Genomic DNA, 17,622 nt, shown 5'->3' on the forward strand with positions numbered 1-17,622 from the left:
GTGATCCCGGGGTCCTGGGATGGAGCCCCAATCAGGCTCCCTGCATGGAGCCTGCTTCTCCCTCTGCCTATATCTCTGCCTCTCTCACTGTCTCTCATGAGTAAATAAATAAACTCTTTTTTTAAAAGCACACAATTAAATAGAAATTTTGATAAATATGAAGGGAACTTGAAGATCCGAGCTGATGGACGACCGTGAATTTTCACACTCACACAAGTGTCCTCTTTAGCAGAGAGCCTCCTCCAGGGCTTGCAGGACCCCTGACCTCGGACGGCCTCTCAGCAGCTTGTGTTTGCATTGGCTTGGCATTGTCCAAAGGCAGCTGGCCACCTCTGGACAGCAATGACTGGGAATAGGGCTTAGTCAACAGGCTCCTCCTCCTCACCTGGGGCGAATTTCCTCCCCGGTGGCATTTGCCAATATCTGGAGATGTTTTGGTTGTCGTAACTGTGAGGGCAATGAGCTACTGACATGGCAAATAGAACCCAGGGCTGCTGCTAAACACCCCACGAGGCACAGAGCAGCCCCCACAACAAAGAAGCATCTGCCTCTGTCAATGTGCTGAGTTTGGGACAGCACGCTCTCGAGCTTTCATGACCTAAATTTCTGGTGAGGTCACTCTGAGCGGTCCTGTCCTCTCTCTCTCCCCTTGTCCCCGGGAGTGGCTTTACTTGAAAACCTTCCACCATTTGACCAGCAAAAGGATTCCAAGCTGCCTTCTCCCTTCCTGAGCAGAGAAGGCTGCACTTGAGCCAGGCACCTCCTTGGAAACCCCTTGGCTTGGCGCGATTTGGAAAACAATGAATCTGCAAGGTTGCACAAAGCACCCAGAAGCCTAAGGCCGGCTAGAATTGCTAAATCCATTTTTTTCCCCCTCCACATCAAAAGTAATTTCCTGGCCTTAGACGCTTTCTCTGCTGTCACAAGACAAGACGCAGGCAGATAGTTTTACATGGCGAGCCACCCCGCCAGACCCATCCCCCCCTTTCAAAGCCTTTGGGTGGATTTCTGTTCCAGCCAGGAATATCAGGGCACTTTTCCGCTGAGCCGCGGGGTTGGTTTGGGCACAGACAGACCTGGCAATTGCCGTTCACACCTCACACAGCCAGAGCCCATTTCCAACGTGGACCTCGCCCTTTCCCCACCCAGGGGCCTGGAGGGGGGCAGTGGGTGAGGGGTGCAGTTTGCCCTCAGCTGCTCCCCTGCGAGGGCTGACAGTGGTTGATCCCAGTCTGGGTCTGGTGAGCCATCAGGCCACAAGCAGAAGGAGAAAAAGAAGAATCACCCTAAAGACTAAGCTTACTGTGTGCAGCCAGGGTTCTCAGTGCTTTCCTTGTGTTAAGTCCTCTTTCCCTCGGGCAGCCTTGTAAAGAAGGAATTGTCGTTAGCCCCATTTTACAGATGAGGAAACCGAGGCTGAGCAAGTTGCGTAAAGCCTGCCCTCATCCAGCTAGTAAACGGCAGGGCCACGATCTGAGTCCGGGTGTCTTGCTGCAGAGTTCCTGCTGGGAATCGTCGTGAGCATCCCCCCACTCCCATGGGGGCAGCCTGAGAATAATAAGAATGGTAATGATTTTTTAAAAGATTTATTTTTATTTATTTATGATAGACATAGAGAGAGAGAGGCAGAGACACAGGCAGAGGGAGAAGCAGGCTCCATGCAGGGGGCCTGACGTGGGACTTGATCCTGGGACTCCAGGATTGCGCGCTGGGCCAAAGGCAGGTGCGAAAGCACTGAGCCACCCAGGGATCCCCAAGAGTGGTAATGATTAATAATAACAGGTCACGTTTAGGAGTGCCTGGGTGGGTTGAGCATCTGCCTTCAGCTCAAGGCATGATCTCAGGGTCCTGGGATCGAGCCCCGCATCAGGCTCCCTGCTCAGTGGGGCGTCTGATTCTCCCTTTTCCCTCCACTCATGCTTGCTCACTTTCTCACAAATAATTTTTTTAAAAATGAAGACGAAAGAAAAAAGATAGCAAATAGGCAGATGGATGGATAGATGGACAGATGAACAGGTGGAAAGTGCTCCAGTTGAGAAACCCAGATCTAGAGCGTGCTGGCTGTGTGCCAGCCACAGTGCTAAACGTGGGGTGCCTACATCAGTCGTCTCGGTCACCCCCTGAGGTGGATACTACTGTCATCTCCGTTATATGGATGGGGGTACTGAGGCTCAGAGAGGTGTGGCGATTTGCTCAGGCCGCATGCTCAGGACTTAGGTGCTGGCATTCGTGTGCAGGCTGGCGGCTCCCACGCCTCTCTTCTAGGAGGTTCCTCCTAATTTTAGGGCTGGGTAGGCTGAGATCTGTGAAACCTGGCCTCGCCTCACTTGGCCCCCTCCCATCTGCTACCAGTGCTCCTTGTTTTACCTTTTGAATACCCATGTGACCTTTCTCCTTCCATGTCTCTCCATCCCACCTCGGTGTGGGTCCTCTTGCTTCTCCAGTGCCCACTGCCCTCCTCCTTCCACCCTCCATGTGGCAGCAGCCAGAGAACTCCCCCTCAAACTACAAATTCGAGCTCATCCTCCCACTTTATAACTTTATGGTGCATGGGATCACCCTGAGGGTTTTGCTGAAACGCAGATTCCCTTGGTAGGTCTGGGGCAGGGCCTAAGACCCTGCGTTTCTAAAAAGCGCTCTGAGTCCACAGCGATGCCGGTCTACAGACTGCACTTGGAGTGACAAGGCAGTAGAAAAATGATTTTCTAAATGTAGGAAACCCCAGAGGAGCAGCAGCCTTGCACGACATGGGCTGCTTAGGGTAATCAGGACTTGTCTGTGATGGGCTACAGCAGGGTGTCTCAAAATTCTGGCCCCAAGGCCCACTCTTCCCCCTCTCAGCCTATTTTTGTACATAAAGTTTTATTGAAACACAGGATTTCCGCCCCCCCATCTCTGTACATTTACATATTATCTGGGACTCCGTTGGCACCACAGTGCCCGAGTGGCCGTGACAGAGACCACATAAAGCCTGAAATATCTACCACACTGACCTTTACAGAAAAAGCTGTCCACTGTTAGAGCATCTTCCAGATGCTCCGGAAGGCTGTGTACTCGGACTCCCTGACATCTGGACAGGGTTGAATGAAGGCTTAAAAACACACACACCAGAGCCATCCCTGCAGCTAACAGGTCTCAGGCTGGGTTCCAGGAAAGTGGCTCCAGGCACACGGGGAAGACTGGCCATGGTTTAGGGTACAGAGCACATCGCCTGGTCCGGGAGACCTTGCAGCACCCTAGCCAGCGAGGGAGCACAGGCCTTGATCCCCATGTGCCCGGTAAGGAAATCACCCCAGTGGCCCAGGGCTCTGAGTGGGCGTGGGCTTCACAGCTGGTTTGTGTTAGGGTTTGGATGGGAACCTGGGTCTCCTGACTTTTCGACCCAGGGCTCCTACCTCCGAGACACCCTGCACGGAGGCCCCTGTGGCTGGGTATCTGCCTGGAGGAGGGTTGGTTAACAAAAAGAAGTTTGGTTGGGAGGATGTGGGCCGCCATCTGCCCTGGGCTGGCCGCCTCTCCGAGCCACATTCCAGAGGCTGGGAAAGAGGACATTCCTCCTCCCTTGCACAGGCTGCCTTGACCCCTTACATCCAAATAAGTGGGTTAATGGAAGCTAAGCCTGAGCCCTGGACTGGAGGTCTGAGGGAGTTTATGGGTTGCCTGAGAAAACAAATTCTGTCAAATGAATCTAAGTTTCCTACTTTCTTACAGTAAAAAAAAAGAAAGAAAGAAAGAAAGAAAGAAAGAAAGAAAGAAAGAAAGAAAAGGAAAAAGACCAATGATCCCAAAAGAAAAAAATCTAATAGCCTGAACATTGCAGGAGGGGGTCAGGGATAGAGTGGGGGTGCAGGACAGTCCCATGGTATGTGCCAGGCACTGGACTAAGCAGTTTGCACACACTATCTCATGTAATGCAGGTGAGTTATTGTTATGCTGGTTTTGCACAGGAGAACCAGTGCCCCACCCAGTGTCTGGCTCTGTGAAAGGGGCTCCTTGGTGAAGGGGCTCGGTAGATGTTAAGAGCTTGATTGCATGAGGCATAGAGACGTGGAGTGGCCTGTTCAAGGTCACACAGTGGGGAAGAGCAGGAGCTGGCATTTGAACCTAGATCTGTGTGACTGCAGAGGGGCTTAGTGGCCCAGAGTGACTTACTGCTCCCCCACACCATGCACTACAGATGAGAGGCTCAGGACTCCCCCAGACCTCCTGTCTCAACCCTGCGGCTGCAGCACAGAACACAGAGCCCTGGCCTAGGGGAGCCCGGTGGGTGAGCTGAGCCCTCCACTGCCTCCACCTCCTTCCCAACTGAGTTCCAGCTTCTGAGTGAGGCTGCTGAGGCTCCTCCCATGGGGTGACCCCCTGGGCCAATCCCGCAGCGACCCGCCCAGCCTGGGTGAGCCAGGCTGCACCCTGCCTCAGGAGCCTCTTTCCCCCTGCTTCTTGGGCTTTGTGGGAGCAGAATGGTTAATACCCCTGGGGCCTGCGGAAGAGGGGATGTTTCTGGGGCTCAAGGTGCCCCTCACAGCTCAGGGCTGGGAGAGAGAGGATGAAAGAGAGAGACAGACAGACAGACATCACTCACCCCGGTCTAGGAAAGATGGGAAAGGGGGATGATGACTTTCCTGTGGCTCTTTCCAGGGTGCGTTTGTAGGAGAAATGCACACACACACACACGCGTGCACATACTTGCTTTGGGAAGCAGGATGCTGCACTGGTGCTCATCGTGTGGCTCCAAGGATGTGTGTGTGTGTCTCTGTGTGCTGGGCAGTGGAGGGGCTCCTCCCAGGCCTGCCCCCAGTCACCTCACCTCCGCTCTGCATGTGGTGGGAGTAACTAGCATCCCCTTTTTACTAGAAAGGCTCAGAGACCCTAGGACACTTGCTAAGGTCAACCAGCTTGGGCCAGGATTTAAACAGACTCAGGCAGGCTCTTTTTAACCAAACACCCCATGGCTTGTATTAATCCGTCCTGGGGGCAAGTGTTCATTGAGCACCAACCAATTGGTCCATATATGCAAAGCCCTCTGCAAAGTGCCTGGTGCACAGTGAGCACTATTTCAAGTGTTGGCTGTTCAGTATTATTATTATTATTATTATTATTATTATTATTACTATGTGCCAGGGACCGATTGGTATAGACACTGGGGATTCAGCAGTGAGCAAAACAAAAGTCCTTCCTCACTTTGAGCTAACTTTCTGGTTGGGGAGATGAATAACATAAATGAATAAAACACATAGTGTGTCACCTGGTGTAAGGGCTATAGAGAAAATAAAGCAGGGGTTTGGGCAGTTGGGAGTACTGGCCAGTTTGGGGGTGGCCGCTTGAAAGGAAATGGTCAGAGAAGGCCCTTCTGGGCATTCTAGCCGCACCCCCAAGGAGGTGAGAGAATGAGCCATGTGGACGTCTGGGGAAGGAGCATCCAGGCCGAGGGGACGGTACAAAGGCCCTGTGGTGGGAGTGTGTGGGTTTGATGTGGGTGCGTGGGATACACCATCTCTGGCAGTAAGTGGGTGGGTGACTGCAAAGGGAGGTGGAGCTGTTTGGGGCACTCATTCTGTGGGGGTGGGAGGGTGTGCGCGTGCACCGGAGCAGGTGCGTGCATGTACATTTGCATATAACAGGTGCCTTGAGTCTGAGGGATCCTGAGCTTGGGACCGTGTTCAGCTTGCCCCGACCTTCCCACCTAGGAAGGCTACATGTGCTCAGACCTTCCTCCCTGCCTTCCTTCCTCCCTGGGGTCTGGATTCCCCAGGGCATGGTGGGAGGAGGGCACAGCTCTGGGCTGCGCCATCAGAATACCAGGTTTTTTTTTTTTTTTTTTTTTAATTAATTTTTATTGGTGTTCAATTTACCAACATACAGAAAAACACCCAGTGCTCATCCCGTCAAGTGTCCACCTCAGTGCCCGTCACCCATTCCCCTCCAACACCCGCCCTCCTCCCCCTCCACCACCCCTAGTTCGTTTCCCCGAGTTAGGAGTCTTTATGTTCTGTCTCCCTTCCTGATATTTCCCAACATTTCTTCTCCCTTCCTTTATATTCCCTTTCACTATTATTCATATTCCCCAAATGAATGAGAACATACACTGTTTGTCCTTCTCCGACTGACTTATTTCACTCAGCATAATACCCTCCAGTTCCATCCACGTTGAAGCAAATGGTGGGTATTTGTCGTTTCTAATCGCTGAGTAATATTCCATTGTATACATAAACCACATCTTCTTTATCCATTCATCTTTCGATGGACGCAGCAAAAGCAGTCCTGAGGGGGAATACCAGGTTTTCAATCCTGTGATGAGCCAGTTGCTCCTTCCCCAGGCTCCTTTCTGGAAGCCCAAGGCACGTCTCAAAAAAAAAAAAAAAAAAAAAAAAGTCTTTTACCTTTTTACCTTCTGGTAGGTGTTGGGGATGAACTTAGTCCCTTTACCCTCCCTGAGGCTTCCCGCCAAGACAGCCACCCTGACTTACAGCACCAAGTCCCTGGCTGTGGTCCTTAACCCGTTTCCTTCCCTTGGAGACTTTCAATGTTTGCCTGTCTCTGCATCCCTCGCACCAGTGGTTCCTGACCATGGCTGCACTTTTGAATTGCTCAGGGAGCTCTGCTGACCTGATACACAGACCGATGAAAGCAGAACCTCTCGGGAGAGGGGCCCAGGCATCTATCTTTTTAAAAACCCTCTTGGTGATCCTAACATGCAGCCAAATTCGGTGTGCCCAGGTGGCTCAGTGAGTTGAGCATCCAACCTTTGATCTCAACTCAGGCCTTGATCTCCAGGTTATGAGTTCAAGCCCCACGTCGGGCTCCATGCTGGGTGTGGAGCCTACTCAAAAAAAAAAAAAAAAAAAAAATTAACATGCAGCCAAATTCAAGAAACAATACCCTTTACTGTCAGATGGTATTTTTTTTCTTTAATTGGCTTTCTCCCATTTAAAAAAAAAAAAAGCAAAAACTAAAGTTATTTTAAAAGGAAGCTTAAATTTGGTAGGGTTATGGGAATATTTTCCTTTCTGACCCCAGTGAAGAGAGAGGAATTTATCATACTCCTCACTTCTTGGCACATCCTGTTTGTAAAAAGCCCTTTGCTTATTTTTCGTTTCCTTCCTTTTATCCCCCTACTTTACGCTCACTCCCTTTCTCCCCTGGACGACTTTCCCATAGACGACTCTTTTAATTGTTGGACATGGATCCCTTAGTTGAGATGTATTCTTTCAAAATGTATATGGCTGTTGTAGGTGCAGGGATTTTAATTTTCTCAAAAGGGATCCTGTAATATAGCTCATTCTGTTTCCTTCTTTGCTCATCCTGCATCCACCCCTAACCCTCGGCACCTGATAGCCACCAAAATCCTCTGCAGGGCCCATTTGCTGTCTTCTTCTCGTCCTTCTCTGTGGCCAAGGGCACCCATTGCCAGCTCACTGCCCACTGCAAGTGATACCACACTCAACATCCTCGACATGGATGTTCCTAGTGGTCTTGCGATACAACAGTGTATACCCAGGAGTGGATGTACTCGGGTATGTGCATTGCCCTTGTAGACTTGGGGCTCTTCTCTCAGGGCACATTATGGAATCTGGGGTCCCGGAACCAGGCTGACTTAGAGCTTGGTGGGCCAGGCTGGCACTTGGAGCCTCTGTTGGCACCAAGCAGGTCCTTAGCTTCCTTGTGGGAATGAAGTCAAGGCTACTGTGTGTGCAGACCACTTGGTCTCTGCCTCTCAGCCTTTGCAGGTGTCATTCCTCAAACTTCTGGAGGCTGTGTCATTACACATGGGGCTCCTGAAGCTTTAGAGGCTGGCAGGACCGGGGTGGGGGTGGGGGTGGCTGGGCAGGAGCTGCCCCCAAGACAGAATGAATGGGTGTGTGTGTGTGTACATGTGTGAGTGCGTGTGGCTTTTTTCTCCCTTCCAACGAAAAGGACCCTGGCATGAGTGACAGAGCCTGGAGTTGTGGGGAACCTCCCACGAGGTTGTGGGGAACAGTCTCAGCAGAGTACATTCACCTGGGCATATTTGCTTTGGGTGTGAGTCATCGGCCGGTTCTAGAGTGGCCAATTCTGGAAAACCCCTACTGTTTTGGAACATCCACAGGCAGGCCTGCTCAAGAAATGCCCACAGGAGACAGGAGGTGGTGACTTGGAGAAACAACCACCAATCAGCCCCAGCACTGCCCCCACCCTCTCAACACCACCAGATGCCAGCCTCCGGAAGATGGGAGGTGGACGACTTCACAGGGGACTCCACCCCTTCACATCCTCATTTGGGCTGTAACTGCCCGCCCCCGCTCCCCGGCCCCCCTCCATTCTCTCACCTGCTGGATCTGTGTACCTGGGAGACAGTGTGATGTGGGGTTTCCCAACTCTACTCGCTCCTGGGCCACCCTCCCAATATTACCATATCCACGAGCCCCCAGGGCTAGGCTAGTATTTGTATTTCTCTGTAACTCCAGTCCCTGACAAATGCTTAAAACCACGATCCTTCAAACTGTATTTCTATCCCTTGTTTAATTGGAGACCCAATAGCACTTGCCTTCACTGGAGGGATACAGAGAAGGATATAGAGAAGGAAAGCAGAGCAAAGCTGCTAAAAGGTAGCTACAGCCTGTTGCCGGCAGAAACCTCTGGGTTTCACCCACCGGGCTTGTGGCTGTGTCCCTGTCCCTCCACTGTGCTCACGAGGGACTTCCCCAAGAACTGAGACGAACTCATATCAGATGCCCCTCATGTGGCCCCGTCCCCTGCCAACGTCCTGTACACTAAACACACCCCCTAAGTCTTTTTTTTTTTTTTTTTTATTCATGAGACACACACAGAGAGAGGCAGAGACACAGGCAGAGGGAGAAGCAGGCTCCCTGCAGGGAGCCCGATGTGGGACTCCATCCTGGGACCCCGGGATCACGCCCTGAGTGGAAGGCAGACGCTCAATCATTAAGCCACCCAGCTGTCCCGTCTTTTTTTTTTTTTTTTAAACCGAGAGAGGGTGGCAGCAGGAACTTGAATTTCTGTGATGTTGAAGAAAGTGCTTACAGCTGTAGGAAGCACTTGTCAGTGCTAAGAAACACGTGTTGGATCCAAAAAATGTTTGTTGCACAAAGGAGCGGATGAATGAGTGAAGTCGCCACTAGAATGTGAGCTCCCCCAGGACAGGGTTTTTTCCATCTGTTGTGTTCATTGTGGCGTCCCCTTCCTAGAAGTGCTCTGCACCCAATGTGTGCTCGGTGAACGTTTGAGAAGGCAACGTGTGAATCAATGAAACCCTAAATAGAGTGAATTGAAAAGGCGATTGAGCCTGTGAATGAGTGTCAACACCATCCCTAGACCCGAGGGACAGGCCTTATGTCAAGTTTCAGGCCATTAGGGAGGCTGGCCAAGCTCTGAGCTGGGGACCAGGGGATGGAGGGAGCAAATAGGAAAGAGCAAGACAAGCACAACCTTGGCACACTGGCCCGGAGCATCTCAACCCTCAAGGTTTCCTTAGCAGCAGCTCTTACTGGGGGGAGACGAGCGTGCTGGGAGCTGCCTTCACAGGCTGAGGCTGAGGCATGCCTGGCAGGTCCCACCAGCCGCCAGACCCTCTGTGATGTCCTCAACCCCACGCCGCCAACAGGCCACAGATGCGTAGATGGGGCTGTTTTCTGCACAGGGCAGTGTGATGCCAAGAAGCTTTTTTCATCTCTAGAAGTCTTGGTTTTCTTCTGTATCAGGTTGGGGTGGTGCTTCCCGAGATCTGCATCTGTGGCAGCTCCTCCCCACCCCTCCACACACAAAAGGGCATGTATTTCTAAGGAAAAATCCCTACAGCTCCTAAGAGATATCCAGCCCTCCCTCCCCCACTGGAGTGTTTACATGGCAGCTCACGTGCTGAGCGCAGAACATTCTCATAGGATAATGTTTAACCAACATGTGGTCGGCGCCACTCTGGTTCTGGGTGGCTCACTGAGGACCAGGTGAGGAGCCTTCCTCCTCCCAGGGTTTGAAGGAGGCCCAGCAGCCCCCCACCCCTTCCCATAGCCCTATAGGGAGAGGGCATCCTGTTGTTACCTTGAAATAGCAAAATGCTCTCTTTCTAGCCTCCCCCCTCCCCCCCGCCCAGCTAATAGGGAAGCCAGGACTTTAAATCTTTGGGGGAAAAAAAATTTTTTTTAAAGCAATGTCTTGGTGCCCATAGAATATGGGCTCCACCCAGCTAAAATAGTCATCCCAGTACTGATAGGATTTGTGAATGTTTCCTAGCTCACAAATAGATGAAAAACAATGTGAATGTAATGTCCCGGAAGGCAGGGACTAGGTATCATACTTGCAATCCCACCCCATTCAGAAGCCCTGGCATTTTTGTGTGTGAGCAATTTTCCCTGATAATCGAAATCAGGGATGAACCCGACCATATAAAGTCCAGGGCCACACTATTCCCAAACCTCAGTTGTGGATAAGGACCATGGAGGAGCTAGCTAAACATCCAGACTCCCAGATCCCACTGTGATCCATTCATTCATTTATTCACCTATTCTATGACTTTATTGAATTCCTACCATGAATAGAGTTGATAGATTTAGAAGAAAAAAAATGCAAAAAAAAAGAAGAAAAATGCAAAAAAAAAAAAAAAAGAAGAAGAAAAAAAAATGCAAGATGTCCAGTTAAGCTTGAATTTCAGAGCAACGACAATTTTTTTTTTTTTTAGGTATGTCTCGTGCAGTAGCTGACATGTACACTTAAAAGGCGCTTTGTTGTCGATCCAAAATTCACACTAAACTGGGTGTGCTGTGTTTTATCTGGCAGCCCTCAATCTGCACTGAGCACCGTTCCTGGCGACGGGGATGCCGCAGGGACAAAACAGAGCCCCCGACTTCTTGGAGGGCACATGCTAGTGAGGGAGACGGACAGACAGCTAGCAGAAGGAGGGATGTGGGAGGTCCCGGTGGCAGGGTGCCACCTGGGGGCTGGTCAGGAAAGGAGAACACGGAACCTCGCCACTGGAAGGGGGGTTGGCACAGCCCACGCACAAGGAGTCTTCTGGAAGGCGAGGGCCACCATGAGAATTAGACCCGGTTGCATGGTGGTAGGGAGGGGAGTGGACGTGTCAGCCACAGTGGGGTGACGTGCGCGAGGTACTCTCAATTCTGGTGTGCTTGTGGTCAGCCGGGTGCGGGATCAGGGTCCCTCGGGTCACAGACTGCGCCAGGGCACCAGTTCTTCATTCGTCCTCTCGTGCTTTTATTTTTTATTGTGGGAGATTTCAAACATACAGAAGTAAAGAGCATCCTTGTGTAAAAGACCCCCAGGCACCCAACACGAACATCACCATTTTGCCAATCTTCTCTCATGATTGACCTTTTTCTGGCTTTAGCTTTATTTGCTCTCGAAAGTGTACAGCCTGATGAGTTCTGATAAAGATTGTCCACCCATGTTTACACCTAGGGAGCCTCCACCCAGATCAAGATATAGAACGTTCCCGGTCCCCAGCAGGCGCTCTCCTGTCCCTTCCTGGGATCGGTACTTCCATCGATTGTAGGGCATTATATTGGGGGAAATACTTCTACATGGAAATAGAAAATTTTGAGTCTCTTTCTCCTCTCCTTTCCTTCCTTCCTTCCTTCCTTCCTTCTTTCCCAGTTTATTTGCTGACCTAGTTACTATAAAGGTAAATTTTGGATTATAAAAACAGCTAGAACAATCTAGATTAAGTCAGATTGAAGTGGATTCAGAGATGAGCTGTCACTTTGGATTATCGTGTTAATCTTACGGGCCTTTCTCCCCCTCCTCCTGTCCCTCCCTCTGAATACTAACTGGCTGACTCCAGTGGATGTTGGAGATTGGAAACACAACCAGCCTTGGTACCTGCCCCTCTCCGGTGTTCACAGCGTCCTGGCTGACCAGAGGGGCTCCAGCTGCTTTCCTGAGGTTGCTTTAGGAAGAGTGCAACACCCCATGCCCCCCGCCACCAACCAGGTCAAGGTTGGGGAAGTCCTCACTGACGCACCCAACCTGGAGGCTGCCCCTTCTGTGACACACCCCGCATGTTCCCCACAGACGCTGCAGGAGATCTTCCAGGCGGAGAATACCATCATGCTTCTGGAAAGGTCCATCATGGCCAAGGAGTGCCCGCTGAAGGTGGCGCAGACGAGGCTGGAGTGCCGGACCCGGCGTCCCAATGTGGAGCTGTGCAAGGACATCCCACAATTCAAGTGAGTGGGGGAGGCCAGGACGGGGCGGCGTGGGTCTCCAGAGCCCCCCGGGAAACCTGAAAACTGGGCCTCTCCCCTCTCCCCAATCAGGACAAGTGGCCCCACAACTCAGCAGGACACTGGGCAGGGGTCTGGGGTTCTGGGGTTCCCTCCATGACCTCCCCTACCTTGTGCTCCGGGACCCCCTTGGTCTCCAGCACTCTCTCTTGTAAAGTTCTCCGAGAACCCTGGAAGAGCTTAATCCCGCCCATCCCAATTTGTGAAGGAGGGGCTGCTTCTGTTGGCCAAGGGCCTCCTCATCAGAGGCGGGGGAAGCTCATTGCAGGCCCAGAGCAGGGCTTTGTGAGCCTGGAGTAGGGGTCTGGAATGGGATGAGGGCCAGGCAAAGCAGGAACAGGCCATCAGATGTGGGAATTTGTGTGCCCTCCACGTTAGGGGCACTGTATCAGCCACCTGTTGCTGTATAACAAATGCCCCACGACTCAGGGGCTTGTCCTCATCCTAAGCTAGATGTGTGCAGATGGGAAGAGAGCCGGAGTAAAGAGAAGAAGAATATTATAAGAGAAAATGCTGGATGGCTCCAGGTGATGGCGTTTGATGTTTGCACAGCCTCGTTGCTGCCAGATAATCACTCAGGAAACGGAAAAGCTGGGTGTGTGTGGGCAGGGAGTGGGCAGGGAATGTGACCCCAGGCTTTGAACTGGAAGGCCTGGCTACCTACTCCGCAGCCTGCTGCTCCCCGGAAGCTCTTCGCCCCTGGAAGTGGGTGCAGGGTCCAGGGTCCCACCCCGGCTGGGCTGGAAGGGGGTCTAGGTCCCTGTTGAGGACTTGGGGGAAGCTCTCCCCATCCCTCCTGCACTGCCCCCACTTTTTAGATGCTCAGGTTAGGTTCCAGCACCCTCTGGGGCCGAGGGCTCTCTGATGACCCACCCGAGGGGTGATCATCACTTACACAGAACAGGGCTTTTGGGGACTAGATTTGTCCTGGAGGACCTCCTACTCTAGAACAAGCTCCCCACCTCCTCGTCCACCAGCTGTGCCTCTGAAAGGGGTAGACGAAGAGCATGGATGGGCCATGTTTGCCTAAGGAGCCCCAGGCAGTATGGGTGCGCGCACACGTGTGTCTGTGCGTGTCTGTGTGTATGCACGAGTATATTGGGAACTGAGCAGAGAACTGGACTCAAGCCGTCTGCCTTCTCCAGCAGCTGAACTGCCCTGGCTTTGCATTACCTCCCTCACCTCCCAATCCCTCCTTTCCCACCTCTGGGCCTTCTTTCCTGTTTTTTCTATAGGTAACCCCTCCCCCTCTGACCCTCCCTCATGGGTCAGGTCCCATCCATGCCCATTCCCGAAAATGAACACCCATTTAAATTTACATTTAAATTAATTAACAGAAATAAATGTTAAAACTCAGCTCCTTATATCCACAAACCACATCTCACGTGGGTGGTGAGAGGCTGCCATGTTGGACAGCACAGAATGTTCCTGAGGCTTCAGAATGTTCTGGTGGACAGTGCTGGGCTAGAGCCCCAAGGAGCAGAGGGGTTCCAGGCTGCTCTGTGACCTCTCTTTAGCCCAGGCTTCCTTCCAGGAAGCCCACCTGATAGCCAACTCAAGCCCTTCCAGTAGCGTGTCCCTAGGCCCGAGCACAGCCCTGCCACCAAGCTGCCATCACAGCTCATGTGGCATATCATTCATTCCCTAAGGCTGCTATAACAAGTCAGCAGAGACCAAGTGGCTTGAACAACACTCCTTGATTCCCTCACACTTTGGGAGGCCAACTGTCTGAAATCCGGGTGTTGGCAGGCCTGGTTCCTGCCGAGGTCCTGAGGAGAGGCTGCACCGTGCCGCCTCCTGGCTTCTGGTGTTGCCAGCCATGCTTGGCACCCTTGGCGTGGAGTGGCCTCACCACTTGGTCTCCGCAGCCTTCTTCCCGTGTGTCCCTCCATGTCTCATATCTCCCCCTCCTTCCTGTTATAAGGAGCCCAGTCGTTGGAGTTAGGGCCCATCCTAAATACAGGATGATCTCATCCCGAGATCCTTCACTTAAATATGCCTATGAAGACCCTATTTCCAAATAACATCACATTCACAGGCCCTGCCAGTTTGGACTTGGACACATCTTTGGGGGTCACTGTTCAACTCACTCGATCTGGATATTGTGATAACCTCCTAACCCTTCTCCTGCCTGTGCTCTAGTCCCCTTCCAATCTCTTTACACAGCAGCCTGGAGACTTGTCCAAAATGTGAGTCACCCCACCCCATTAAGCCCCCAGTGGCTTCTCCTTGCATTGAGAACAAAATCCACGCCTCCCAGCTTTGGATTTGGCATCTGTCCTTTTCTCTAGAACTACGCTGTCTGTCCACTTGGGTAGCCAGCTTCCAGCTGTGTATGGTCCTCCCACTTACATTTCAATGATTAAAAATTAAATACCATTAAAAATAAGTTCCTCCGTGATCTCTCTGCATCGCAGGTGCTCACGCACCCTGTGTGGCCAGTGGCATGCAGAGTGGGCAGTGCAGGTATAGAACGTTTCCAACATTGTAGAGTCCTGTCCCATGGCACAGCTATTGCATACTCTCCCTCCTGGGCTTCACGCAGCCAGCTGGTTCTCATCTTTTATTCTCACATCAAAAGTTCCCTCTCCAGGGGGGCCTTTCCTGGTGCCTTTGGGAGTTTCCTTAAGGAGAAGGTGGGTGGAGAGGTAGAACAGGGGAGCTCAGCTTCAGTCCGATCCCACTGGAGAGACTGGAGCATGCTTGCACCATGGAGCTGTCTGTTCCCACCTTGAGGCAGGAGATGGCCTCCTGTCCCCCTATGTTGGTGAGCCATCAGCTTCTCTGGAGAATTGTGGACCTATGAGCTATCAGCAGCCAACACATGGAGGATGGGTGCCTCAGCCAGAAAGGGGGACCAAGTTATCGGAGTTGCTTTTTTTTAATGGAACAAAATACATACAACATAAAATTTAGTATTAGCGACATTTTGTACATTCACAGTGGTGTGCAGCCACCCCTACCATCTAGCTCCAGAACATCTTCATTTATTCCACCCAAAAGGAAACCCCACAGCCACCTCCCCCCAGCCCCTGCTAACCACTCACTTTCCTGTCTCTATGGATTTACCTATTTTGGCATTTCATGTAGATTGTACAATATATAACCTTTTGTGACTGGTTTCTTTTCGCTCGGCACGAGTCTTCAAGGGTCATCATGCTGTTGCGGGTGGCTGTGCTTTATTTGTTTTTATTATGGCTGAATGATATCCCATAGTATGGATAGACCGCCCATTGTTTATCCATTCATCTGGTTGAAGGATGTAGAGATTATTTTCACCTTTTAACTCTTGTGATTAGTGCTGCACCAGGATTTGTACAAGTATTTGTTTGAGTGTCTGTTAGCAGTTCTTGGGGGTATATATCTAGGAGCGGAATTGCTGCCTCTGGTGCTGGGCACAGTTCCTGGCACCTAGCAGGCACATCTGTGCTGAGCAGCTCGGTAACCTGTGCCTTCTCTTCTGCTCCTGCCCCAGGCTTGTGAATGAGGTGTTCACCATTGATGACACCTTACAGACCCTCAGGCTGAGACTGCGGGAGACGCAGGACACGCTGCAGCTGCTGGTAATGACCAAGTGCCGGCTGGAGCACGAGCTGGCCATCAAAGCCAACACCCTCTGCATCGACAAGGAGAAGTGCATGAGCATGCGCAAGACCTTCCCCTGCACGCCGCGCCTGGTGGGCTACACCTGAGCCGCTGCCGGCCTGGCCCCGCCCCAGCATCCTGCTCTGCACCCGATCCCTGTGCAGCATAAAAATGGAAAAGGCAGAGAAACAAAATAAAGTGTCATTTTTCTCCCTCTCCTCCTATCATGGAAAAAAACCCCAAATTATATAAATATATATATTAAGAGCCAAATAAACATGCCCAAACCAAAGATCCTGGAGCTCATTCCTTGCTGCAGAACTAGCCTCATGACAGATCCTGGGAGGAGACCAACTTCATGGGGGATGAGCATCACGAGGTTCTTAGCATCCGCAGGAATGGAAGGGGGCACATATTTTTTTGAAACCTGTTTGTCCATTTAGGAGCATAGTATAGACCACAGGATCCATAGATTAGATGCCGGAGCTGAGAGTCCAGAGCCCAGCTGTCACCTAGGAGCTGTGTGACTTTGCACGGGCTCCCAACCTGATGAGCACCCTCATCTATAAAATGAAGTCAGTGCCAGGCAGAGGCGACTGCCTGCTGTGGGGGGCAGAAAAAGCTAGGATTCATAGCCAGAAGTCCTGGGTTTGAATCCCAGCTTTGCTATGTGGAGTGGTTTTTGTTTTGTTTTGTTTTTTAATTTATTTTGAGAGAAGAGCACAGAGAGTACAAATGATGGGGAAGGGCAGAGGGAGAGGGAGAAGCAGGCTCCCCACTGTGCAGGGAGCCCAAAGGGGGGCTCAGTCCCAGAACCCTGGGATCATGACCCGAGCCAAAGGCAGACTCTTAACCAACTGAGCCACCCAGGCACCTCAATGTGGGGTGTTTTTGAAATTGCTTAGGAGGCAAAGGAGACAAAATTAGTTCTGAGGGTCAAGGAAAATCTCTATTTTGATGTGACATTGCATGAAAACATTTTTTTTTTTTTTTGCCTGAAAACATTAAATGTAGAACTGCACCACTACCCAGCAGTTGTACTCCTAGGTATATAACCAGGAGCACTGAAAACAGATACTCAAAAAGACACTGGTACACGGACATTCATAGCAGCGCTACACACAATAGCTAACCAGTGAAAACCCAAGCGTCTATAAATGAATGAAAAAACAAGATGTAGCCTGTCCATGCAATGGAATTTTATTCTGCGTAAGAGACAAAGCATCGACACCTGCTTCAAGATGGGTGAGCCTTGAAGATCTCACACTAAGTGCAAGAAACCAGACGCAAAGGGCCACATACCGAATGATTCCATTTCTCTGCAAATCCCTGAAACAGCAGATTAATGGTTGCTGGGGAGAGGGGGTTGGGGAGCAACGCTCAGTGGTGACAGGGTTTTATTTGGAAGGGATGGAAGTGTTTGGGGATTAGACACAAGTGGAGACACAACATCGCAGATGTGCTGAATGCCATAAAATCACTCACTTTAAGGGGTGAATTTTGTGTTACGTGAAAGTCACCTCAATCAAACAAGAGGACAAAAAGTCCTCTTGGATCTGAGTCTTGAACGGCGAGGAGGTGGAGACAGAGGAGGGTGGGCTTTTTGTCCTGAGGTCAGTGTTTCCCAGACTTCATCATACACATCAGTGCTTCCCAGAGTTTAACGTGCATGCACAGATCACCTGCAGACCTCGTTCAAACACAGATTCTGAGTAATGGGGTCTGAGGCCGAGCCTGGGGTTCTTAAGTTCTGACAAGCTCCCAGGTGCTGCTGAGAGCCCAGGGACCATCCTGGGAGGAATTG

At 51.3% G+C, this 17,622-nt stretch overlaps 1 protein-coding gene across 1 annotated transcript in view; it reads left to right on the top strand.

The window, feature by feature from the left end:
- The window catches only part of TEKT5 (tektin 5), a 41,472-nt gene extending 25,362 nt beyond the window's left edge, over positions 1-16,110 (top strand). Inside the window, exons 7-8 of the mRNA XM_026002976.2 lie at positions 12,022-12,176; positions 15,709-16,110. Coding sequence (XP_025858761.1) covers positions 12,022-12,176; positions 15,709-15,925 — 372 coding nt within the window. The 3' untranslated portion in view covers positions 15,926-16,110. The remainder of the gene's footprint in view (positions 1-12,021; positions 12,177-15,708) is intronic.
- Positions 16,111-17,622: the final 1,512 nt, after the last annotated feature.

Source organism: Vulpes vulpes, chromosome 3, assembly GCF_048418805.1.
Source record: "Vulpes vulpes isolate BD-2025 chromosome 3, VulVul3, whole genome shotgun sequence".
Lineage (NCBI taxonomy): Eukaryota > Metazoa > Chordata > Mammalia > Carnivora > Canidae > Vulpes > Vulpes vulpes.